General features: G+C 33.7%; 1 protein-coding gene across 2 annotated transcripts in view; it reads left to right on the plus strand.

The window, feature by feature from the left end:
* Positions 1–25,912, plus strand: part of PCDH10 (protocadherin 10) — a 54,382-nt gene that overhangs the window by 11,156 nt on the left and 17,314 nt on the right. Inside the window, exons 4-5 of one of the 2 annotated variants that reach the window (XM_072621021.1) lie at positions 4,446–4,751; positions 15,374–15,647. In XM_072621021.1, coding sequence (XP_072477122.1) covers positions 4,446–4,751; positions 15,374–15,414 — 347 coding nt within the window. In that variant the 3' untranslated portion in view covers positions 15,415–15,647. Of the gene's footprint in view, positions 1–4,445; positions 4,752–15,373; positions 15,648–25,912 lie in introns of those variants that run through there. The other variant, XM_072621022.1, reaches the window with a different exon arrangement.

Below are 25,912 nucleotides of genomic sequence, written 5' to 3' on the forward strand. Positions count from 1 at the left end.
AGAAATTATTTTTGAATGATGAAAAAATAAGTATCTAGGGAAACAGATTAAAGAGAAGAGATATATTCTGAAATATTTTTTAAAATGACCAAAATTTTGAAAAATCAGTATATTTCGGGTATGTCACCTCACCTGATTTTGATATTCTGAAGATATGGATAAGAATTAAATAGTAATTATCAAATTAAACTTTCTTTTCCTCCCGGGTTTTTTATTTGGGTTCAAGTTTAAGAAAAAAATAGATTTTTTAAAGTGTCAGCGTATTTATTATCTCTTTGTAGAGCACTCTGTACTAGTACCTAGTAAGCTTGTACATAATTAATGTGTACTCAGAGTACAGGGAGTAAATAACATACTGTGTGTTTGTTAATTAAGATGGTCAATGCCAACATATCAGTAAACTGATAATTTCTGGTGAATTGTTTAGGTTTTTATACTTTGATTTAAAAAAAAATCTAAAATGCTTACAATGTGTCTAGATAGTTTTCTCTTAAAAATCAGGGCTTTTGCTTACACAGCCATTCCAATTGTTTGCTTTCCCTTGCTGTGCTCTAAAGACTTACTTCCCCAAAGAAGAATAAACAGAGGGTTTTTCACTACTTATTGAAACATCTAATCTAGTCTATTTATAGTCACTTGAACTAATCTTATAGCGGAATTTCAGAGTTTCCAAAAGAAAGGGTATTTTAGAAGGTCAAAGAAAATTTCTATCCATATAGTAGAGTGGTTATATGAACCTATTGAATACTACAAAAATTAAGAAAGAAAGGAAGAAAAATAACCAAGGAGCTTTCTAGATGTTACTTTCTCTGACCAAATACTCTTCATTGCAGGAGCACAGGATTTTGACGATATGTAGTATAATCATAGGTTCATTCTATGGTATCATGAACATTCACTTTTCATCACTAATGGTAATTCTTGTATAGATTCACTTTAAAATGTAATTGGGAAATCCTTTCAGAGAGCAATACCTGTTTTTAACAACAAAAACCAACAATAGTGATGGTAGCAACACGTAACACTTATATTACTACATATTACATTTGCAAAGCTCCTTGCATATTTTTTCTCATTTGATCTTCATAATACCCTTTGAGGAAGTTTCTGTTATTATCATTTTACAGATAAAGAAACTGAGGCAAAGCTTAAATCATTTTCCTAGGTTCACATGGCTATTGTGACATTCAAACCATCCTGTTTCCAAGTCCATCTCTCTATCCACAAATAAACAAACCCACACATAACACATTTTCTATTCCCTTATATTTTTTAAGTGCACGGATAACATATTCTTCAACTAATACTGACTGACTGATGAGGAACTAACTTTGTTACTCTAGATCTACAGCTACTAGGAGATTTTCAGTTGCATATAAAGGGCAAAGAATGACATAACTTCAAAAGAAAATATTAAATACAAGAATACAGATGTATAGAAAATAATGGACAGGCAAAACTAGTACAGAGAAAATGAAAAAAATGTTAATTAAAAACCTATACAGCTATCATTGAGAGTAATACTTCATTTTAATATTAGAAATACTGTTTAATATGCTACAAGCTACATTCATTTTCCTTTAAAAAGGAAATTCAGCAAAGTTATGAAATCAGCTCAGGAAAAAAAGGCAGAGATTAGTAGCTAATATCAAATATTAAAATATTTTAAAATATCTAATTGTCATTGAGGAAAAAAATCATCAAGGATAAAAGCCTGTTGGTTTCAAATATTGTAAAAATTATTTTGCTGTAGGGAAAAACATCAAAAGTCTAGAGGTGTGTGTGTGTGTGTTGTGTTGTTTTTACACATGCAAATCTTTAATAGTCCTGCAACTTGCAGTAATAAAAGAGATGCCTGGGCCATTGCAAGAGTAAGTGCCTAACCCGTAGGGGTCACTCAGATAATACAAATCAGAGGTTGGATTTAAATGTAGGTCTTCTAGACTCTGTGACTGGCCCTCTTCTCATCATGCTACATGGCTAAATATTAGCAGTATCCTCAGCTTGACATGAAGTTGATCACATGGAAAATGTCTTTTTGTTAGACTTTTTGTTATAACTTAGTTATAATAATTTCCTTAGTAGAGATTTAAAATATCATTTATGTGACCCTGTGAATGAAAAGTACTAGTTTTATCTGATACTTTCCTATTTCTTTTGATCTTTATGAATCATATGTTAAAATAGCTGTTTCTTGTCCTGCCCAGATGGCTAGAAGTTATATTAGGAGGACTGGTATTTTCATGAGTACTATGTGTACCAAAAAATGACTTATGATCTGTCTTAGGTTCCATCGGAATTTCAGTCGAAGAATGTAAGGGACACCAGGGAGATTCCACTTCCCTTAATTTTCTTAATTAATTAAAATTATTTCCTCCCTTTTCCCCTCTTTGTTTTCCTTTTCTCCTAGTAGAAATAGTATAAAAGACTTAGCTTGTCAAGGGTCTTCTATAACATTTTGAGTTTCTATATACTATTTCTAGTTTGCTTCTATAATCCAAGCTTCAGTTCACATTTGCATTCCTCAACAGCTGACTGCTCACTAATTTATTTCCAGACTTCTGCATACCAATTATCAATGGAATGTTAGAATGGGAGGCAGACTTGGTATCGTACATAGCTTAATTTAAAATAAAAAAGCCATTATAAAGTGAGATTAATATGTGATAAGAACCCTGGATTTTCTTCCTTTTAAAAAACCATTTACCTAAATAACTACTCTTATCTTCTGAGTACTTGTGGATAATACAGAAGAGTTCTATATTTCTGGGAGGAAAAAAAAATGTGTTTTTCTATAGTGCAAGATAATACTTATTTCCTGTATAAAATCATTTATAGTGCAAGATAGGCTAGAATTTTAAATAATAATAATGACTCAAGAGCTTAAGTTTAGTCAAGACCTGATTAATTAATTAAAGAAAATCATGTAATCATTTAAACCAAACCTTTATTTTGCCTTCTTACAGTTTTCTTGTTGTTTTCATTAAAAAACAAACAAACAAACAAACAAAACCATTATATTGCACTATTCCCTATGTGGGATTTATAATATTCTAATAACTAAAATTGAACTCCAAAACATATTTCGTGAATGCTTGTCCACACTTAATAGGAACATAAAATGGATTTTTCTTTGTCATTCCAAATCAGGAGTTAAATGATAAATAGTATCCTATACTATCAGAGACACAAATAGAAAATTTTCCTGGTAAGGCAAGTACCACAAACCACACCTGGACACAAAAAATGAAACTGTGTTTAAGGGGAATAGGTAGGCAAAGACAAGAGAGGAACTTACCATACCTGGCCAGGGAAATACCTATTTTTTAACTAAAGATAATTGCTAGCTATATACCAGCCACTATTGATGTACCTGCCCTCTAAACCTGACCCTGCGCAAAGTCTTCATTCTCCTCCACTCCCAATTTACACCTCCAGTTAATTAATCTCACATGTTTATTTGACTTTCAAATTGAAACTATTTGCTATTATGCCATTCAGAGGAAGTTAATGGCAATGACATTTTCATTTGAAACCTTAATAGCATTAAAGTATTTGTGAATAAACAGCATTGGGTTAGTTAGAATGAATGGTTGCTGGTATAGAACAAATACTAACCTATTTGTCAATGGAATCTGCAGCTGGATCATTCTGTACTTTGACTACAAAGGGTCAGTAATTTGAGGGTCATTAATTATAATTTGCTGTAGAATTCTTTTCAGGTTGTGAGTTGTACTATTGTGATAGTAGATAGGTGATAATATGGACTACTACAGTGTCATCAAGAATAACCTCTTAAATAGTTACTAAGTAGATGTAAAAATGGATTTTTCCCTTGTTAAGAAAATTAATTTCATTTAGACATTTCAGTTGACCAACGCACATTCATTTTCCTGATCTATCTACAGGGTTCTCATTTGTTCCATGTCAGCATTTCAGAATACACTTTAAAAAAAACACCATAGTTCTCCTTTTTAAATTCCTTCTCCCAGCCATTAAAAATACTGTAGAAAATAATGTTCAGTAGTCATCATTTAAAAGTTAGAAAGGTCTTTCATTTGAGTTACTTGAGTGTGACATTTCACAGAGGATTGTGAGTGTTCTGTTTCCTTCCTCACCTTCCAAATCTGATAACTCCCATGCTTGTTCTGCATAGTATCAATCCCATTACTTTTCTCAGGGACCATCAAGAAATGATCCATGCTTTCTCAGTGGTCTGCCTACCAGAAGCTGATTTTCCCTCTTGTGTATAGATTACTATATGAACTTTAGTGATGATCCACCTAATTCTATGATTCAAGCAGTGTTACATTCATTTCATTTAAGAATTCATGATGATTTTCTACCAGTCCCTCTCTATGCTTCCTTTGTTCTAGCACTTCTTTCAGGTCCATTGGTGATACTGAAACTCCTCTCTACAGTTTGTGTCTTTTTCCTACTTGTAGGCATGGATCTCTTCTCCAATTGTACTGAGGAGTGTAAAGCTTTGGGCCACTCGGATCGATGCTGGATGCCTTCCTTTGTCCCCTCAGACGGACGGCAGGCAGCAGATTACCGCAGCAATCTGCATGTTCCTGGGATGGACTCTGTGCCAGACACTGAAGTGTTTGAAACACCAGAAGCCCAGCCTGGGGCAGAGAGGTCTTTCTCCACCTTTGGCAAAGAGAAGGCCCTTCACAGCACTCTGGAGAGGAAGGAGCTGGATGGACTGCTGTCTAATACACGAGCGCCTTACAAACCACCATATTTGAGTAAGTACTATGGCAAAGGCCATGTGGAAGTGCTCCCTTTGCAGAGATAAAGCTTGACTTGACCTTCCTTTCTCTTCAATAAATTAGTGTAGACATTTCAGAGATAATGGAGAAAAGTGACTTTTCTTATATCCAGGTGCCACTGAAGAGGAAAATGATCAGAAAGACAGGTTTCAGATATTAGGATACAATAGAAACATACAAAAGCTAACATCTCTAGAAGCGTACTTTGTACTGTTGTCAAAGAAGAGGTTTCCAGATGCCTTTCGTATTCTTTTTTGAAATTACTCTGATGCTTGTTTATGCTCATGCTTTTGAAGGAGTACATTAAGACAGAGGAATGTTTTTTTATTAACATTACCGGCTTGGGAGCTCATTTCTTTTCTTACAATTTTCTTCCTTTAGTCATGATATTAGTAACCTTGGATCATTTTGGGGAGGTGGGGAAGAATGATTTATTCTCTGGTGCTAGCATTTTTGGCTATTAAAAAGATGTATTTTTACCTAGCCTGTCTAAGTAACTCCTTATCATTGGTGTGAAGTCAAGTCTCTGATTACAGTCATCATTTAGGAAGTAGTGTGATTGGGAGCAAGAGGGTACGGAAAAGTCATCCCTGTATTCCTTAAGGTTCACCTGTCTTTGAGATGTTTTTGAAATGATACTCAGGCCTACGACTCTAAGGACTGTTTTCTAGGTGTAGTATTTTCTAGTTGGACCATGAAAAGTAAAAATGCCCTGTGCTTAAATGTCAGCTTTCATCTGAGGATTTCAAATCACTTTATACACAGAACCCATTTGGTCTCAAAAGCATCCATTGTCAGAAGGAAGAAAGCAGGTTATATCATTACTTCCTTTTAGCTAATGGATAAATGTCAGAGGAAAGTCAAGTGTCTTGGTCAAGTGTGCATGAAATATTATTTGAGGAAGATAAAACCTTTAACTTCTTGATGAAAAGATGATGACATTCTTTTTCCATATAGAACAAATTCTCTCCATGAGAATTCTCTTACTTGAAAGAGTCATTGACTATCTTCCATTGGAAGGATGTCGCAGAATGAAAAACCAGAAATATAAGGGCTGATTTCTTAAAAAAAGAAGTTCTTTTAAGGAAGCTCAAATGAGATGAAAGAAGAAAAAAAAATATCTTAGAGCGCAGAGAAAGGAAAGAAAAACTATGTCCTCCTAATCTATTATGAAATTAGGCAACAAAAGGTTATTTGATTTCATGCTTTAAGTCTATCACTGTCTAGAATAAAGAATTGGCAAAGGGCATGGGGGCTTTCTAGTTTGAACACTGATAGGGAAACCAGAAGATTCTCTGTAACTGTCAAGTGGGTGTCTCTTCTTGTTGCTTTTTTTTATTCAGCCACTGGTGACAGTCTTTATCAGATGGTCAACTGTTTACTAAAATCACATGTTTAGAAAGTCTAACAAAATTCATGGCATACTTGGACCAAATGACTACTGCTCATTCAAGCCAGGTTTAACCTTTATGCTATCTCTCAATACATAGTAACATGGTAACTGTGTTTATATGGGGAATACAAAATTTGCGTAATAGTTAAGTTGATACAATTCAGTTAGCTACCCTCTATAAATTTCTGTCACTCATTTCCTGGGCTCCAGCAGAACATATGAAATTTCAATGGTTAGGGACAACTTAGCATGATGGATGGATGGCCTCAATAGAATCTGAATGATCTCTGACACCTATTGACTGGATGACCCTTCTCAAGTCATTTAACTTTGCTGAATTATAAAAGAAGTTTCCTTATAATTAACTCCATATACCGATAAAATCACAAATTAAGTTCAAAATAAAAGCAAATTTCAAGCGATGCTATTTTTTAGTTTTGGGATTTTTAATAGCTTATATGTTGAGTTAGTAATGAAATATATCATTTGACCAGCAAGATAATGATTCATTTTGATGATCATTTACATATAAAACAGATATAAAAGAATGATGATATTAATGAATCGCTATTTGAGACACAAAAGAAACTAAAAACATAGAGTCAAGCATTTTTGTTCTCTAATTTCATACTAGATTAAGAAGATATAGTGTTTTATATGATTGTTATAATATTTATATGAATATAATTTAAACATACATTTTTCTTTTGTTATTATTGGATTATTATTACTTCTTTTGTTGTTATTCAATTTAATCACAGACTTTCCTATTTTTTATTATGAGGAATAGTATAACATAGGCATATAATTTCCTATTATTTAATCTTTTGGTAAACTGCAATAAGTATAAATGTTGGGTTCTTAATATTAGTTTTGTATCACGAACTCCTTTAACCGTCTGTCAAATTCTATAAATCTCTTCTCAGAATAATGTTTTTAAGCAAAATAAATACATAGAATTACAAAGAAAGTCAATTTTATGGAAATACAGTTAACAAAATATTAAAAACAAACAATATTATATATTCCAGATTAAGAACCCCTGGTAATGCTGGGGCAGGTCAAATAAGATGAAAGGGAAATGCTCTAACATTAATTCAATCATAGGATGTAGTTTGTGGTGGACAAAATGAAATCTGGTCTTTGTACATTATTTGATATAAAAAAAAACCCATAAACTTCTGGACAGTGTAAAATCATATTTTTTTGTGTGTTCCAAACACACTAATGTTCGATACACTAAAGGTATGATTTAAAGAAATTGATTAGAACTTTTTAGAATTTTTGGAGGGAAACTCACATGACATATGATGGAAAAATTTTAAAGCATCTTTCCAAGTCAGTACACATAGCTTTTGACCATTTTTTGAAATATTTTTGGCTATCAAATTGTCCTTGCCAAGTGCTTCACACAGACACAGTAACATTCCAGCCCTGAATGATTTGGAATTTAAAATTCATAGTGCAAATGATGCCAGTTACTTTTTCTTAATCTTATGATTAAATTCTGCATGTGCTTTTTAGAAGATGAATGAAACTTTAAAATTTTAGAAATTTTTTAAGTCATCGCCTGACTTAATATTAGTTTCTCTTTAATTGATAAGCATTTGAAGCATGGAAGGCAATCTCCTTTCTGAATTCTTAATTTTAGTAATTGTGAAAGGTGCTAAAGGTTTTGGAAGCCAAAATATATCAATCACTTTGCTAGGAAGAAGTGAATTAAATACAACAAGAGTTTCTTTTTGTCCACCACAAAGGAACATTAGGTCCATCTCTTAGCCTGACTCTGGCACCTCAAATTGTCCAGGCTTCACAATATGGGTTGGAATGAGGATGTAACAGACAAAGAAAGAGTCCCACCATCTATCTTTCTCTGTTTTCACTTCCCATGATCTACCTTTAGTCTTAGTTAACTATTTATCCAAAGTTCTCTCTGTTCTATTGCTCAGTACCATCTAAGAACTCAAATGTACCTCTCAAGTGGTACTGCTACTCAGATTTAATATGATGAGTGAATATGAAAAATAATTCAACCTTTAAAACAATTCTTGAGTACAATTATCATTGGGGTTATGTTTTTAATACATAGTTTTATTCCCTCTGACACTTACATGCTGTGTGACTGTGGGAAGGCTCTTTAACCTCTAAGTTCCCTCGAGCAACCCTCTAAGACAATGAATTTCAGAAAAGGTTCCAATCTATACTGGTGAAGTGATATTCTTCAACTGCAGCAATGAAATCCCAAGTCCAGAATTTAAAAAAAATGTATATAGTCTTAAAACCAGAAAGTGAAGCATTGTATTTAAAGCTATTATTCAATTCATTTTCATCAAAATTTTCTTAGGTACTCACCAGCCTTGTGTTAGGAACTAAAATAATAATGCCTCTACTTCTATATCTCCTATATCTCTATTTCACACCATCCCTTGTCCTTGAGAAGCTGTGTGTGTGTGTATGTATGTATGTTTAACCATTAACAGCAGGGCAGATGAGGAAAAACATTAGGTAAGAGATAACCCTTGAGCTGTCTTTAAGGGAGTAAAGCATTCTAGAAGGTTGGTGTGAAGAGAAAGAAAAGACACAGAGGTAGAAATGGAAACCTGTTTATAAGAAGCTGCAAGATTCTCAGGAGCATACTGTGCGATACAGACCAATGTGAAATAAGTGTGGGCTTCAGACAGGTTGGAGCCAACTTGTAAGTAGACTTTAAATACGTAACAAGAGGAATTTACTATAAGGGTAACACAAAAATTTGTTTTCCTTATTTAAAAAAAGAACTTGAAAATGGACACTCATGACCTATAATTAATCCGAATGATAAAGTTTTGAGTATGATAGTAAGAATTTTTCTTGGGTTAGAAAATTAGCTTTTAAAGTGGGAGGTAACGAACATGTTGATAATTTAGTCCTTTTGCGAAGCACTACCCAAAACTTACATTGAGGACTTTGTATGAACCTGTTTCCTCATCTATAAAATGAAAGAGCAAGCCTAGATCATGTCTAACACCACCTCTAAATGTGATCCAGATCACACACTATTTCTAAGATACTGACAGGAAAGCATTATCTGAATCTTGCCCAGTCATAGATATAGGATCATTGACTACAGGGAATGGATTTTTCTTTGTGAAGCACTAAAATGTAAATCCAAATTATCATTTAAATTTGCTTGTATATAGAATTCATCTTTGTATTTTAAAAGCTAGGTACTTAGGCACATGATTTTCTTTGTAAAAAAGTGATATTTTAAAATTTTGTCAGGTACCTTAAAACCATTGGGAATTCCATATATATATACATATATATATATGTATGTATGTATGTACGTATGTATGTATGTATATGTATATAATGTGCATGATAAAAGATTTAGAATACATATTCTATACTAGGATGTTTTACCTTCTTGTGACCAAATAGTGAATGGTTTGAATTCATTAATCATCATTTTCCAGCTACTCATAAGAAACTCATGAATTCTCAAGTTCAATATAATTTTCCAATTGTGGTAAAATAAGGACAAAACTCAGTATCTAGGTACGGTGAAAATTGATACCCCAAAGAGTCAGAAAAGGAATCAAAACTATTTAGATGGTAGGTTTATAATCTAATGATCATTGGTTAGACTCACTGTAAAAGTACAGTGAATTTGAATTATATTTTTCCCATGGAGTTTATTTTCTTACTGCTATATAGTAAAGAGAAAAAATAAAAATAAATCTTTACCTTTGTTTTTTTTAAAAAAATAAGTATTTAATTTTAATGTAAAAACAATGAATATAAAATATGACTCTAAGTATTATGTGGCAGATCTGAAATATAAGAAGCAGGATAACAAAAATCTGCTTTAAAAATGACTGATTTCACCTAGAAAAATTTGAAAGATATAGATTATATATGAACAGTATGCAGTCTAAAATGTTTTGCTACTCAAAATGATGTGGTACTGATTTGGGAGCTGAAATGTTTTCACAAAATAGCAATATTAATTTAAGGACAGATACGGAATTATCCAAAGATTTAATTTGGAAAGAGTTCAATGGATAAAATACCTTTCATTAATAAAATTTCTCACAATCATATAGAATCAGCATTTCTCTTTTATAACCCCTTAAAGTGTAACTTTTCATTTAAAAATCAAGCAACCAGGCAAGATAGGATTTAGTGCTGTAAGGAACTGCAGATATGATTTGGTCCAACTCCCTTCTTTTATGGATGAGGAAACTTTTATAGATGAGGATCAAAGGACTGAAGTGGCTTACCCAAAACTGTGCTGATACCAAGTAGCAGAGTTGGGATTTAAACCTGAATGAAGTCTCTGATTCCAAAGCCACTGTTCTTTCCCCCTATACCACAGGGGTTGATTCAACTCTTGTAAAATTGGATGTGAAAGAATTGAAGAAATAATTTTGAATAGTGTTAATTTTATGTAAACCTCTGACTGAAGATGAGGAGAGTGAGATGTCAAAGATTTAGGAAATGACTGTAAAGGATATTTTGAGACAATACTAGAGAAAACTTGGGAGCTGGAAGACTTGAATTCTAGACCTGGTTCTGCCATTAAAGTAATTGTCTTGGCTTTTTTTGTTTAAAGGATGGTAGGGGGAGAATAGTTGAATATGGAAAATAGAGGGATCAAAATTGCATCAAAATTCTAAAAGATTGTAATGATGGTAAATATAATAAGAATTATGATGATGATGATGATAACTGAGATGCTTGCAATAAGCCTATGGAAGATAAGCTCACATTCTAATGCTTTTATTCAGTAAAAGCAGTGATTCCCACCACCATCACCACCAAGACCACATGTTCAATAGTCTACAGAACATAAAATATAAAATAATAACAGCTTTTCCCTAGACTATTTCTATCTGAAGTCCATTGAAAAGAGAAGATTTTTTGAATGATAATAACAACGGCCACAATGCTAGATGACCACAGTGGGGATGTTGTAGAGGAGATTTTGGTCTAATTATGGATAGGACTCCATATCCTCAGAGGCTCTCAAATTTCAGATTCTATTGTTCTGTAAAAAGATAATCTTTAGTAAGGATGTGTATCACGTTCTGAATTTCTGTTTAAAAAATTAATTGTAGAATTACAGGATGAAAGAGATCCACTTTTTTTTTTTTAATGTGAAAAAGGTCTGAAGGTTTTTTAGCAGATCACAAACTTGTTATACGTTAACAGTGAGAAGAAGCTACCCAAAACCAAAGCAAACCAGAATAAAACAATAACAATGATGACAAAATCTAATACAACCTAGGTGCAGTTACTGTATCCAAAGCTCAAGAAAAAAGAATCACTCTTAATTTCTGTTTTTGTCAGAACACGTCTATGAAATGACAGAGATTGAACTAAGTGATCTCTAAGGTTTAGCTTTAAACATTCTGTATGTCTGAGCTGCAGGAACTTATACAACTCACTTTATTTCTCTAAAGTGAGTCAAATTAAATGTAATTCTTGGTCCCATTCTGTCTAAAATTTTGCAGGTTTTATTTTAACATTTGAAAATTTCCTGGGCAAAACCAAATTCTTCTCATAAGAATTTAAAGCAATAAAATGTTAAACAGTAACATGGATCTGACCAAACCAAATTAGGTAAAGCGAATTCTGTTTATTTGATAAAGGACAACAGCTATATGTCTTATTTAATAAAAATAAGTTAGAAGTTTGGATGGGAATAACTGTGAAAGTATGTGTTTGTGTATATGTGTGTGCATGCCTGTGTTCATGAGTGCATGCGTGTGGGCGTGCATGCATGTGTATGTATGTGTGTGTGTGAGTGTGTGTGTGCTTGTGAAAAGTCTATTGCTTTCTTCATGAACTCATAGCAGTAGAAGGGTCAATCTAGGGGAAACCTGCTACTACTCTTAGGTTTATCAAAAGCTTGAGAAAGCTTTAAGTTCATGTGCACATAACGACCAGAGTTAGAATAGTTCTCTCTCCACATCATGTCCCTCTCCCTATCATTGTTCCCTTACTCAAATACACAGCTTACTGGGAGCTAGACATTTTCAAAGGTGATGATTATTATAGGTACTTTAATGGATTTATTTTCCAAGTTTTTAGTCAAGTTCTGCGTGTCTCTTCTGAGTCATTTCTTTTGCGTTCTTAATTCTTAGAACACTAATGAGATAAAATCTGATATTGATGGCTTACCCAATATAAATGGAGATTGCATTGTCTAATGCCATTTATTCATCATACTATGATGTTTGTTTTACGATGGTCATTCTCTTATCATTTCCAAAATAGAATACTGCTCTTTGTGCTCTTCTATCCTTTATCATACACTTCACTTTAAAAAGTCCCTTAATTTCATTGGTTTTTAGATGTATCAGTTCAACTAAATTTATAAATTGCTTATTTATTAAGAGCCTACTATTTCTCAGGCACTGTTTCTTACTTTCTGGATACAGATTATGTTTTGTTAAATGAATGTCTGTTTCTTGAGCTTTTTAAAAGGCAAATGTTTAAGTTTCATAAAAATATATTTTGTACAATTCTCTTTTTTTCATAGTTTCTCTATGTTTCTAAATTTTTAATTCTGTTTCTATTCTTTGTGAGAATGTATCCTAATTTGTAATAATAGCAATCTTCCCCTTGAAAAAGCTTATTTATCACAACCAAATTATACTTGACCGTCGCAATATAATTGCCATGCTGTCTACAGTGAATTCTTTTAACCCCAAATTTAAACCACAAGAAGTCAGATAATAAAAATTATTCATCCATTTTACTTTTATAGAAGACAAATACCAATAGAAGAATTAGTACAATTTCCAGTCAATCTCCTCTACCTTTTTTTATCTTTAGAATTATATAATGATTATTGATGCTGCTAATGACAATTTTAGGGAAGGAATAATCCCAAAGTATCCCCTAAGAATCAAAGAAAGGTGAACTTATATTTGCTATATTTTTTTTTTCTGTTTTAACCAATGCGAAATCACCTGTCCTTATGCCTATAGATGATATTTTGAAGTTAGCTAGTTAAATAATAGAATTATTCTCCATCTATTTAATGGAGAAAAGTACCATTTTTTTATTTCACCAGTGTTTTCTGCCTTTATAGCTTCCTAAACTGTTTCAAGCACTGTTTAAGATGACAGAATGATATTTATTTCCTTTTTATTTGTCAACCTATTTGGCCTAAGTTAGAGGACAGATCCTAAACATTTTTATTATTGTTATTATGGATACTTTCTGCAGTCTGGTGATTCATTACAGATCCTTTCTCAGAATAATGTTTCTAAATGCATAAAATAAAATGGATAGAATTACAAAGGAAACTACACTGAAACAGATAGCAATATATTAAACACGCCCATACATACACATGCATGCTAATAACATTTTGCATTTTATTTTTATTCTGAAATTAACAAACAACTGATGAAACGGGTATTTTCATATGTGTGTGAGTAGTGCTAATACTAGTACCAGTAGTAGAGAGATCAAAAGTATTATGTATGAAAAAGCAGATCTCTGTTACTTACAGCTGCCTTTTCAAATGTACATTTAACCTATAGTTATCTTGCTTAATTATACTTCTTTCTTGCCTTTAGTCTGTTATCCTTTCTGCTTTAAAAGGCACCTCAATTATCCTCTTCCTTCCATATCCCATCCTATTCCTCTGAATCCTCCCACACCTAGCCCATATATAAAAAATATATGTAAAGAATAACTAAGCCCTTACAACAAATATATGTATTCACACAAAACAAAATCCCACATTGACTGTGCCCAAAATATGTTGTATTTTGCATATTTAATTCATCACCTCTCTGTCAAAGGGTGTATAATTTCCTTCGTTCTTTATCTTCTATCACAAGTCACTCAAAATTGTCTTTTCAATGTTGTTGTTATGTATAAATTGTCCTTCTGATTCTTCTCAATTCTCACTACATCAACTGATGCAGATCTTTCTAAGTTTCTCTAAAAGCATCCATTGCATCATTTCGTACAGAACAAATTCCAGTTATTTAGTTGTGAACATTTTCTCACAGAGTACGCAACTATCAGCTCCATTTCTCCTCATTTATTTTGGATTCCTAAAAGGAGACTCATCATTCAACCCATATTATATGCTCGTGTAGTACATTCATTTCTAAGGCTGTCCTTTCCCTCTCATTATATACAATCCCTGACTTGTAGAAATTTCCTTTTTTTAACTTGTTATTTATATCTGTTTCTGAATTCATTTTCTTATATCAAGATTTTGCATAACAGCTACAGAAATGGTAAAAGTAGTTTCTTCAACAATATTTATATGAGTTTTAATCATACTGCTTTAGAGGATTCTATTGACTTTGTTAGCACCTGGGTATTATTTTCCTTTCTATTTAACAAAATTCAGTTCAATGAACATTCATTTTCTTTGGGGGACCTGTTTCACATTCTTTAAAAAATATTTACATTCTTGGTTCTCTATTCCTCAATTCTTTCAAAGTTATCATTTCACATTCTGTTCTCTTTTACTTCTTTACACTATAAATCTAATATTATGTAGGTTGCCCAATGGAGCAGAGGACATGAGTTCTAACACTGGCTTTGATAGTCACTACCTTTGTCACCCTGGGCAAGGACCTTGACTTTTATGTGTCTCAAAGTCCTCCTTAGGACTGAACTTCTGAGTCATAGAAAAATAATTGCATAGACTTGTAATTCAATAGACTACTAATTAATAGACAGGATCCGTGTTAGTTGGTGGAGTTTCCATACCAAAAGTTCCTCATGCTTATGAAATCATAGAAATCAAAGTCTTTCATATTCCCTAGTTTTCCTAGTTCTTTCCCATTTTGTCTGATTGTTTGTGTGTTTGTTTTCAGATGGCTCTTTCTAACTAAGAGATTGCTATAATTTCGTCTCATTGTATTCATTAGTTTTCTTTGTCTATTCCAAGGAGTTAATATGAGCAACCATTTCATTTCACATTTTTACTCATATTCATATCCATAGAGAGAAAGGACTGGTACAAACTCATAATGAGCATGTTGACGCACAATCATAGACTAAAGAGAGAAGATTTAACTCATGAACATTGTTTATATATTTGATCGTTTTTCTTTTCCCACCTCCCTCTTTTATAGGCAAATCTAGACTCAGTATCAAGGGTGTTATTTCTCATACCCTGCTTTTTAATATGCTAGACATTATCACACAATAATATTTGTATATTCCTCATTTTATGTTGCAGATCATTTCCATCCTCTTTCTTGTTTTATATATTGGAAATAAATACACATTGACATTCTGACCCTCAAATGATCTTACCAAAGAAGATTCTCAGTTAAAGTGGGAATAAAAGGATAATGCAAAGAAAACAGTAACACCAGGTGATTATGTCCTTGATGCATCTTACAGAAGAATTCTGAGTCCACAAATGCATTAATTCATGAAGATATTGTATAGCAGGCTGGAGCAACACTTTGGGGTCTTATAAAAACATCATTAAATATTACTTAATTCTTTTTTGTGCAAGACTATTTTTGGATGAATGAAATGTATGTATGGGAGGATGTTTCCAGATTTGTAATGGGATTTGTTTGGCATCGTCATAGGTAATATATACTGGTAAGGAGAGGAAGCATAACATTGTGAGAGTAGAGTGGACTTAGAGTCAGGAAGACCTCAGTTCAAATTCTACCTCTGGTATTTCTTAGCTTTGTGATTCTAACAAGTCATTTCAACTCCTTGAGTCTCAGGCTCTGAGACTTCTTCATTAAGTTAAAGATAGTCTGGAATCTGCTTTAGTGGAAGGAGTTCCCACTGCCGAAGAAATCATAGATCCTTCACATATTGACATCTCCAGTACGTAAATCTTGTGTGAGAGGTGCATGGGCCAATGAAAAAAAGAGGTTTCTGGATCGAAAGATAGTGAATAAATTGGATAATAAATGGAATGGAAGGAAAATACAGAAAACAGTGTGGCAGGTAAACTCAACCTTTCTCAAAGTTTGTTTATTCATTTTTCAGTCATGTACACCTTTTGGAGTTTTCTGGGCATACTGACGTGGTTTGCCATTTCCTTCTCCAGTTCATTTTTACAGATGAGGAAACTGAGGCAAACAGGGTTAAGTGACTTGCCCATGATCATAAAGCTAGTAAATATATGAAACTGGGTTTGAACTCAGGAAGAGGAGTTTTCCTGACTTGAAGCCCAACTCTCTATCTACTACACAACTTTGTTGCCCCACAGCAAAAGTCCTTTTTGAGCCCTCTAGTTTATGCAGGAGGGATACTAAAGGGTACCCTCTGACAACCAGAGTTGCCTTTCTGAAGTTTGGTGACAAGTTATTGGCAATAAAAACAACAGAGTAGCATATATATACCTGTAAAGGTGATTCTTGTCATTTTATTAGATATCTGAGATGACAAGGTAGGAAAAGAAAGTGGAAACAGCTAGAGGTTGAAAGATTTTGTTACATGGGTTTCATTTTTATTTACTCACCAACTTTTGCTATTTCCAAGGACTCTTTTGGCCTCCAAATATGTGTAGATTAAAAATTAATGTGTAGGTATTCCATTTATTAAAAAATATATAGATTAAAGAGATAAAGTGTATGTAATTCTTTAAAAGTTTGTACATTATTTTCTATATTACTCAAGGCAGGATGTGTAATTTAAATGAATAATCACTGTTTTCAAAGCTTATTGAAGAATAAGGGAGTAAAAATATGATTTTGTTAATTACTGATATATACGTATATGAACATAAGTAAATATAAATATATATACATTCCTGATATCTATGTGTATATTTAAAATATATGTATATATTTACATATATCAACACATAATTTATCTAGCTATACATATCTAACTAGATCCATATATATAATATATATATATACACACATACATATATGTGTATGTGTGTATATTTGTGTGAATGTATGTGTGTATTAAAAGCAGCCAATAAGTTGCACTAGCTCACATCAGTGAAAAAAATGTAGACTATGTTTGCGTTGACACATATTCTTAATTGAATGGTTTCTTCGTTTAATTTATAGCTGTTTTATAAAAAGGAACTGATAATACATGAAAATGATATATGGTAAGCTTAGCCAAATCGTGCATTAGGCTTCTGTGTAGCTTTTTGCTCCTATGGTTAATTATTGCTGTTTCTTTACTTGTCATTTTGAGAGTGTGATCCCCTATGCTTAGGTAATGACATTAATAGGTAGGTTCCTATTTACCAAGAAAATTCGAGTTTGACCTCATTATTTGCCTGTACATCTGAGACTCCAATAGTTGCTCTGATTGTAGACAAGTAACAGCAGTGATTTATTAATTGCCTACTATGTCATCATTTTTGCTTTGTTCTTTACTTTGATATGACACAAGTTAGAATTTTCCATTTGGATCCACCTTTATATAGTGCTTGTCCATCATAATTCATAGAGAATAGGGATAGGAACTGGGCCTGTGATTTCAAAAGCATAGAAAACTAAACGCAAATTGACAACTTGTCTGCCCCTTCTATTCTTAGAAAGTTGCCTAAAGCACTGAGTGTTTATGTGATTTGCTCAGTTTTACATTTCACAGGTGGGACCTGAGTCCAAGTCTTCCTGTCTGGCTTTCTATCCGCTACTCTGCATTCCCATCCTTTATGTAATTTATATATGATGACACTCATATTTCTTATTAGATATATTTAAGGGTAATATATTAGATACAAAAAGCTAAGATAATATTATTGCTTATAATTTTTTTAATCCAGAATTATGATTTCATCAGTGCAGAAATTCCCTTAACTGACACAGATCAGCATCTCCTGGAAAACTTTCATTCTTAAAAAATTTCTTGAGGTGTTGAAAAGATAAATGACTTGCTGAGCACCACTTGGTCAAGATATATCAGGGGTGGGAACTGGGCCTAGGTTGTCCTGATTCGATGACCAGGCTGCTACTCATTATACTGTGTTACCTCTGGAATATTATATCAAACTAAAACCTCGGTAGTATTTTCTCAACTATTTCCTTATGTTAGTATAGTTGATTGAATGTCACCTAGAATGTCACCTTTATTCATCTACCCTTTAGTCTGGGGCATACAAGCTGTAAATAAATCAAATCAGCCTTCTCTTTTTCCTTGATATTAGTTATAAATCATCCTAAAATATAGTGTAACATTTTTACAAAGTGGATGTCAAGACCAAAATCCACCTTACTGACAGATATTATCAGGGCTTTAATGTAAATAAATAAGAAGTGATGATTGATTCCTTAGCATATAGTTTTGGAGAACACAGGTTGAATCTGAATGGTTGGAAAAGTAAGATAGTTTATATGGAATATATGCTATGAGAAGAGAGATATACAGTCCCTAGTGGGAACATACACACACACACGCACACACACACACGCACACACACACATGCACACACACACACCCAGAAAGAAAGAGAAATACAGAGAGAGACAGAGACAGAGAGAAACCGAGAGACAGAGAAATACACAGTCACAGAGTCTGAATGTAGTAGGCATTTAATGTGCATTTGATTGAATTTAATTGATATAGCACTTTAGATTTATGGGGGATAATTGGAAAGACTTGGATAAGAATAGCACAGGCTGAAATTGTGTTGGAAGCATTGCAATTCAAACCACTGGCACTGGAAAGAGAACTTTATACCAAAAAGATTGTGGAACTATGGAGTCATAGCTTTGCATAAACTAAAACTCTGTTATTCTAGGGATTGGCCTCAGAAGAGATTGATACTGTTTGCACATAAAGGAAAAAAAGTAACTTGTGATCAGTGGTTTCTCTCCAAGGGTTATGTCATCTACAGAATGAAAGAATTGTAGTACTTATCTGTCATGTTCCTTCCCACTCTAAAACTCCACAATATGTTTATTTGTTTGCTCTCTCTCTCTCTCTCTCTCTCTCTCTCTCTCTCTCTCTCTCTCTCTCTCTCTCTCTCTCTCTCTCTCTCTCTTTCTGTGTGTCTCTTTCACTGCAGCTCTTTATATATATAGCTTCTCAGTGGTGACATGTACAGCCTTTCAGAGATGTTATAGGAAGGACCATAAATTTAGAACCTGAAGTAGAATCCTTAGAGGCTGTCTAGTTCAATCTCCTCATTTTGCAGTTCAGGAAACTGAGTCCCAGGAAGGTTAAGTGATATATTCATGATCTGAAAGGGAGCAAGCTATAAAGGCAAGATTTGAACCAATGTCCTCTGATTCAGTCAGTGCTTTTTCAGTTATACCACACTGCTCCTCAGTGTGCCTTCCTTATCTATTAATGTAGCAGTGTTGTTATAGAAACAAATATTCAAATGTAGAAACATATGTACAGTCTGTAATCAGAGGGAGAAAAATATGAGATTTGCATTTATTTATTTCCTGGGTTGCCATGGCCAAAAAATTCATCACCTATACTAATGGTGATCAACCTTCTCTGTACTTAGTTTGAGTTGTGGTTTGAATGATCAATTTCGTACTCATATATTAAGCTCCATGTAGAAAAAATAAGAAGTTATGCAAATAAAACTTAATACACAAGTATGTAAAGACACAGTATAAAGTAGTTATTAAACGACAGTATGGAAATAGTCTGAGTCTGGGTAGAGAGACAAATAGGTGTGTTACCAAGTAAAATGAAAACTTCTTCCCTCTAAAGCTCTTAGAGTAACCAGGAGACTCATGATGGTTTGGGTAGAAATCCATTTGTTTGTGAAAAGATAGACTACAGAGTCTCTTCTTGTCCCTTCTAGCACTATGTTTCTGCCTTTTTATCTTCTTCACTCTATTACTCTGAGGAGGGAAATGAAGGAACCCATTTGATTTCCCCTTAAAAAAAGAAAAGAAAACAGAGTAGGGGGAAGGACAAAAATTATGCCTCATTTTCCTTTGTTCCCTGTTTGTGTCTCTCTCTAAAAGCTTTCTCTATGTCTTGCTCTCTCATTTTCACTATCTCGTACTGACTTTGAATCAGAATGAGTGCTTCCTAGCATCAAATATTGCCACTGACCTTTGCTGTGAAAATCACATAATTTTTCTAAGCCTCAATTTCTTCATCTGTAAAATGGAGATAATAATGTCTGGGGTAACTGCTTCACTTGTCTATTGTGAGGTCCAGTGAGATACGTGTGTGCATGCATATTTCTATGAAGTATGTTGTAATTTATAAATATTAATTATTATAACAGCAATGATTATTTTAGTAACACCCTGGTCTGTAGGGCAATTGTTGGTTTCCAGAATGCTTTCTTTTCTTTCCTTCGATTGCCTTAGACTAGAAATATCACAAAGGAAACCAAAGAATCAGAAATTTGATAGGACTTCCAGATGAGACATGCTGAGATATCTGAAACAGCAAGTGAAACTGTATTTTAATCCAATTCAAATCAATTGAACAATCATTGATTTCCCAGTTATTATTTGCAGGTATTGTGTTTGGTATTGAGGATATAAAGATAAAAGTGAAACTGTCACTGCCCTCATGGGACTTACGTCTTATTGGTTGGAGAAATAGAATATTTACCAAATAAATACTGTAAAAGCAAAATTTATGGAGGAAAAGAGAACGATAACAACTGGATGGATCAGGGAAAGATGTAGTATCTGATTTGAGCTTTAGAAGTCAAGTATTCTGAGATGTGGAGATGAAGAGGAAATGCATTCCAGAATTGGGGCACTGCTTGTATGAATGCCTAGGCAGCAAAAGGAATGTGTAGCTGTAGGAAAAGTTAGTTGAATCTAGTTTGGCTGGAATGCAGAGATTCCAGGAAAGGAAAGGTGAGTGGCACCCAGATTATAGAGGTTATTGAGGAAATCTTTTACCTTATAGTCTGTGGAGATTATTTTGGCAGTGGTGTGGAGGAAGAGGTTGCAGTCTTTTTGTATAAAAATGCTTTTTTAGGTTCTGTTTTTCAGATGAATACAACAAAAGAATATGCACTGTGTTTTTAATATGGGTGATAAATTATCAGTGTGAAGGCTTAAATATTTTTCGTATAGAATAAACTCACACTAAGAAGAATAATGATGGTTAATAATATATTATCATAGGTAAGCCAGATAATTATAGATTAAGTGCCTAGTACCATGTTTCCCCAGCACTGCAGCCTTCCTGGCAGTGAGCAGACCTATTTCTCTTACGGTGAGATTTCTACTTCTGGGATCATAATGTTTTCCTCTGTGTAACTTTTAGAAACCTCATTGGTGCCAGCTGCTAACGGAATGGCTTCTCAATTGACTAAAAATGCAACAGAGCAACTATTAATGATTCAAGGTCAAGTTGGGAAGGGCACAGCAAGTGCTATTCTGAAACCTATTACTTAGCTCATACTTTCATACTCATTTTGGAAGATGTAGTGGAGAGTGTGATAAATACATTTTGGGATAACAGCTACTTTTGAGAATAAATTAAAATGTAGCCAAGCCTTGACCCTTTGAAGGTCTGGTTTAAGAGGAGACTCAATAAAAGTAAAATGATAAAGATGTATTTCATCTAGGAAAGAATAATATATAAACACAGATTTGGGAGTACTAGCTAAACAGCAATAAGAGAAAGAACCATTCCTAGGCTCCTATGAACAGAGAGGTGAAATGTAAATAGTGTGACATTGTCCCCAAAGATACAGCTTATTAATAAATGTCTTACATATAAAACAAGGAAAAAGGGGTAGAAGATTATTTTTCTCTCTGTCTCAGGACACTCAGTCAATGGCACATTGTATTAACATTTGGAAATGCCTTTAAAAAAATAAAAAAGTGAGCGGATTGTGAAGGGAAAATAAAAAAGGAACTATGGAAAGAAAGAAGGAGAAAAGAGTAAAACGTGCCCATCTTAGAGGAAATAAGTGAGGAAGGATGCCATATTTATAAAACTCTGTAGGCTTACTGTCCATAAAGAGTCCATCCACCTTATAAGTCAAGGAACACAGAGTAAGACTGAAGAATCTCAGGATCTACCCAATGTGATGACTGATTTAGAAAGAAAGTAGGCTAAAATAGGCAGTGAAAAAAATCTGCTTGTAAATAACACAGGATCATTGATTTAGAACAGAAGAAAGTTTAGTGGTCATTTATTTCAAACCGCTAATTATGCAGATAAAGCAATGGACACTTAGCAAAATGGAGTGATTTGGCCAAGCCCACACAGGTTGGAAGGATCAGAACTAGAATAGAAAAGAACTGGGCCTTTATACTCCAAATACAGTATTCATTCCATTGTACTGTAGGACTATAGGAGTTGGAAAGGAACTTTCCAATCATCTAGGCCACCTCCTGTCCCCCCCCCCCCGCCCTTTTTCTCACGTGAGTAAAGTGTAGCTTCAGTTACGATTCGTTGCAATGGATTCCAATCCCTTAAGAATAATCTATGAATAAAAATTGGGCCAGCTCTTCTTACCACTTTACTCCATGGTATTAAGAGTATTCCCATGGCAGATAAAAACCTAAAATATTGAGTCCTACTGCATTGGCTGGGGTGGATAATCATTTCAAAGATTCCATCTTTAGTAAAATTAATTTTAAGGAAAATATTTCACTTTGAACTATTCCATTTTAATTTCTTTCACATTAAACATAAACTGGAGAATGCATTAAAATTAGCAGCTGAAGATTTGCCTTTTTAAAAGTTGATGTAATACATGTAAACTGCTATTAAGAGCTGAGATAATGGAGTAAGAAAAGAAATTCTGCTTCATCAAGTGAAAGTTATCTGTTCAGTAGTCACTGATTTATAAAATGGACAGTATGGTTTTGGAGATAATTTTAAGTGCATAGCCATTTACCTTTTTAAGGGAGTCCAGTTTCATCTCTAGTCCCAGAAGTGGCCATCAGGTGCTGTTTTTTTTTTTTTTTAATGGTGAATGTGTGTCTAACTCATACCAAATTCTCTATAAATTAATGTAAGGATTCCCAGGGCAAACTTATATGCCTTTTTCTTTGAATACTAATTTAATTTGGGTTCCTGCTTAGAAAGAGAAAAATCAGACTCAGTTTTGGGTCAAGATCTACCAACGAGGGTAAGATTCTATTTTATATGCCTTAAGATAATAGGATCATAGATTTAGAACTATAAGACACCAGAGAGAACTAATAGAATATAAACGTCTTGAGGGCAGTTTCCTTTTTTTGTCTGTTTCCCCAGCACTTGGCACAGTGCCTGGTATATAGCATGTAGTAATGTAGCAATATAATGGGGTTATAGGAGGCTGAAATGAAACTGTGTGTGTAATGTGTTTGTTGTGTAATATGTTTGTAAAACTTGAAAGTACTACGTAAATGTGAATTATTATATACGAATATTTATTGGATAGGATTGCCCAAGATCACCCAGGTTTTACCTGGCAGAGTTCTGACTCTGTCCCTGGTTCTTTCCAACTGAACTTCTGTCACTATTTCCCACCTTTCCATTTTTGAAATCTGGGAACTGCTATAAATAAACATTCTGATACTTATTTTAAAAAGCACAAGATTTCTCTTGTATTTTATTTTATTCTTTTAGGTTCACTGGAATGTTTTGCAATCTTTTGCCTGCATAGAGCTCCTCAGACAAGAGAAATATCAAATATAATTAATCATCGAGACATTTGTGTGTGTGCGTGCACGTGTGTGTGTGTGTGTGACTTTCAGAACTTTTAGAATATATGCGTGTATACGTATGCTGTTATCTGCTTACCAAAAGTCCATTTACAAAATTAGAACCATTTACAAAATGGGAGAAATTTTAGAGATTTTTCTCTTGCTATCAGGTAATGAATATATAATTAGCATTCTGTAATTCCTGATTTCCCTTTCTTTGTTCTGTGAATTCCTCAGTTTTTTGAAATCTATAATAATTAAAATAATTTTATTATCCCCCAACTCACTGAGTACATCCATTCCTCTTAGTGGCTAATGCTACCTGAAGACTATTATCTGATTTTTTATAGTACAGTGAAGAGAATAGCAAACAACTGTGGCAATGGGAGGAGAAAGGATACTACTTCTTTTTCCATAAAAATAACTAGAATATAAATATTCCAAAGTTTCTGGTTAATTCCTAGGTCTCTAGTGAGGTACAAAGTTGTCTCTTCATGTTACCCAACCTGTATTCTTGCCATTGGGTCAATCAGATTAGTCTCAATTTAGACAGAAAAATTAAAATTTGGGGTTTAAGCAGGCTGTTCTAAAATGAGGTTGAACTATGTTCTTAGCATGTTCTACAAAAAACAGTTAAAACATCTTTTGTGTTTTGTTTTGTGTTTGTCATTTTTTTTTTTTTTGTAGGAGAGGAAAATCCCTTTAAAACTCCTACCTCAGGCACTGTAGATTTTAACTAAGAATTCAGAATCCTTCTCTTAATCACAACTCTCTTACATGATCACACCTATCTCTTCTGATTCAGTTCCCAGAGATTAATTCAAAGAGGTCTTCTGGTAAAGAAAGTGACCAATGAGATCTTCCCCTAAAATTTTCCAAAGACTATCATCCCAATGAATATCAGGGAAGGGTACTCAGGTGTAAAAGGATAGTAAACAGGGAATCTTTTTTCTTCCTTTTTATCTCCTTCCTAAAACCTCCTCTAATCTTGTAAGCCCAATTTATTCAGACATCAGATTTGCATTTTTATCTTTGCCCTTTAAAACACCATAAATGCTTCCAAGTTCCCTGAAAAAATAGTTCAAACTTAATTTTCTTCTGAAGGTTTAATTCTTGGAATTGGCATGTCATTTCCAAGTTTTGAGTCTTTCCATGTGCTTTGTACCTTCCCTGCTAAAGAGATTCTCCTTTGTATAATCTGTTTAGACAATTTGAAATATGCTTGTCTATTACTACACTCTCAGAATGTCTGAAGGACTTAACAATTTCTTCCCAATGGCTCTACTCCATTATAGAATCACCTGAAATCATCACCTCTGTCTTCCTGCTTAGATGTCTGCTTATTTTTTTTCTTTTGAAGTAACTGTCATTTTAAATGAAATTCTGATTCTTGTTGTTCTATTTTCTATCCTTACCCCACTCTGAGTACAAAAATTGAAGTTTTAGAGGCAGACTTTTTGATTTTTTTTCCCCTCTAGTTTCATCAGAGTATAAGAAGCTATTGTAAATTTGAATTTCTTTTTAAAATATGTAGCTTTTTAATGATATAGTATTGTTCTTAATTACAGACAGCAACTTGAATATGTTGGTAAAAAAATAATTATCATTAATTTTTTTTTCTGTGCCAAAAATAATCTCCCATTTATAGAATGTTGATCAAATGTTGATCAAATCTACTACTATGATAGGGTGACGGGGGCTTTTCCCAAAGGAATCAACATCTGAGGGGGAGATTTCCTTTTTCCTCCCTGTGATAGGCCTACATCCTCGTTCAATATGGTCTTTCACTGGTTTTGTGTTGTTCAGTCATTCTGCCATATCTGACTCTTTGTGATCCTGTGTACCATAGGACACCAATACTGCCCACGGGGTTTTCTTGGAAAAGATACTGAAGTGGTTTGCCATTTCCTTCTTTGGTGGAATAAGGCAATCAGAGGCTAAGTGACTTCCCTAGGGTCACACAGTAAGTATCTGAAGCCAGATATGAACTCAGGTCTTCCTCACTCCAGGCCCAGGGCTCTCTCCACTGAGTCATCAAACTGCTTCTAGGCTTTGTACCATATAGTGTTAACACTTAGGGTCCTGTCTCTCATCTAGAGCTGTCTTTCCCCAGCCCTTGTGCTCTGTCTACCACTTTCCTCCTTCTGCCTTCTTCTTTCTTAGAGATATGCCTCTTAGCTATTTAGTGGGGACTT

The sequence above is a fragment of the Notamacropus eugenii genome, chromosome 6 (genome assembly GCF_028372415.1).
Source record: "Notamacropus eugenii isolate mMacEug1 chromosome 6, mMacEug1.pri_v2, whole genome shotgun sequence".
NCBI lineage: Eukaryota > Metazoa > Chordata > Mammalia > Diprotodontia > Macropodidae > Notamacropus > Notamacropus eugenii.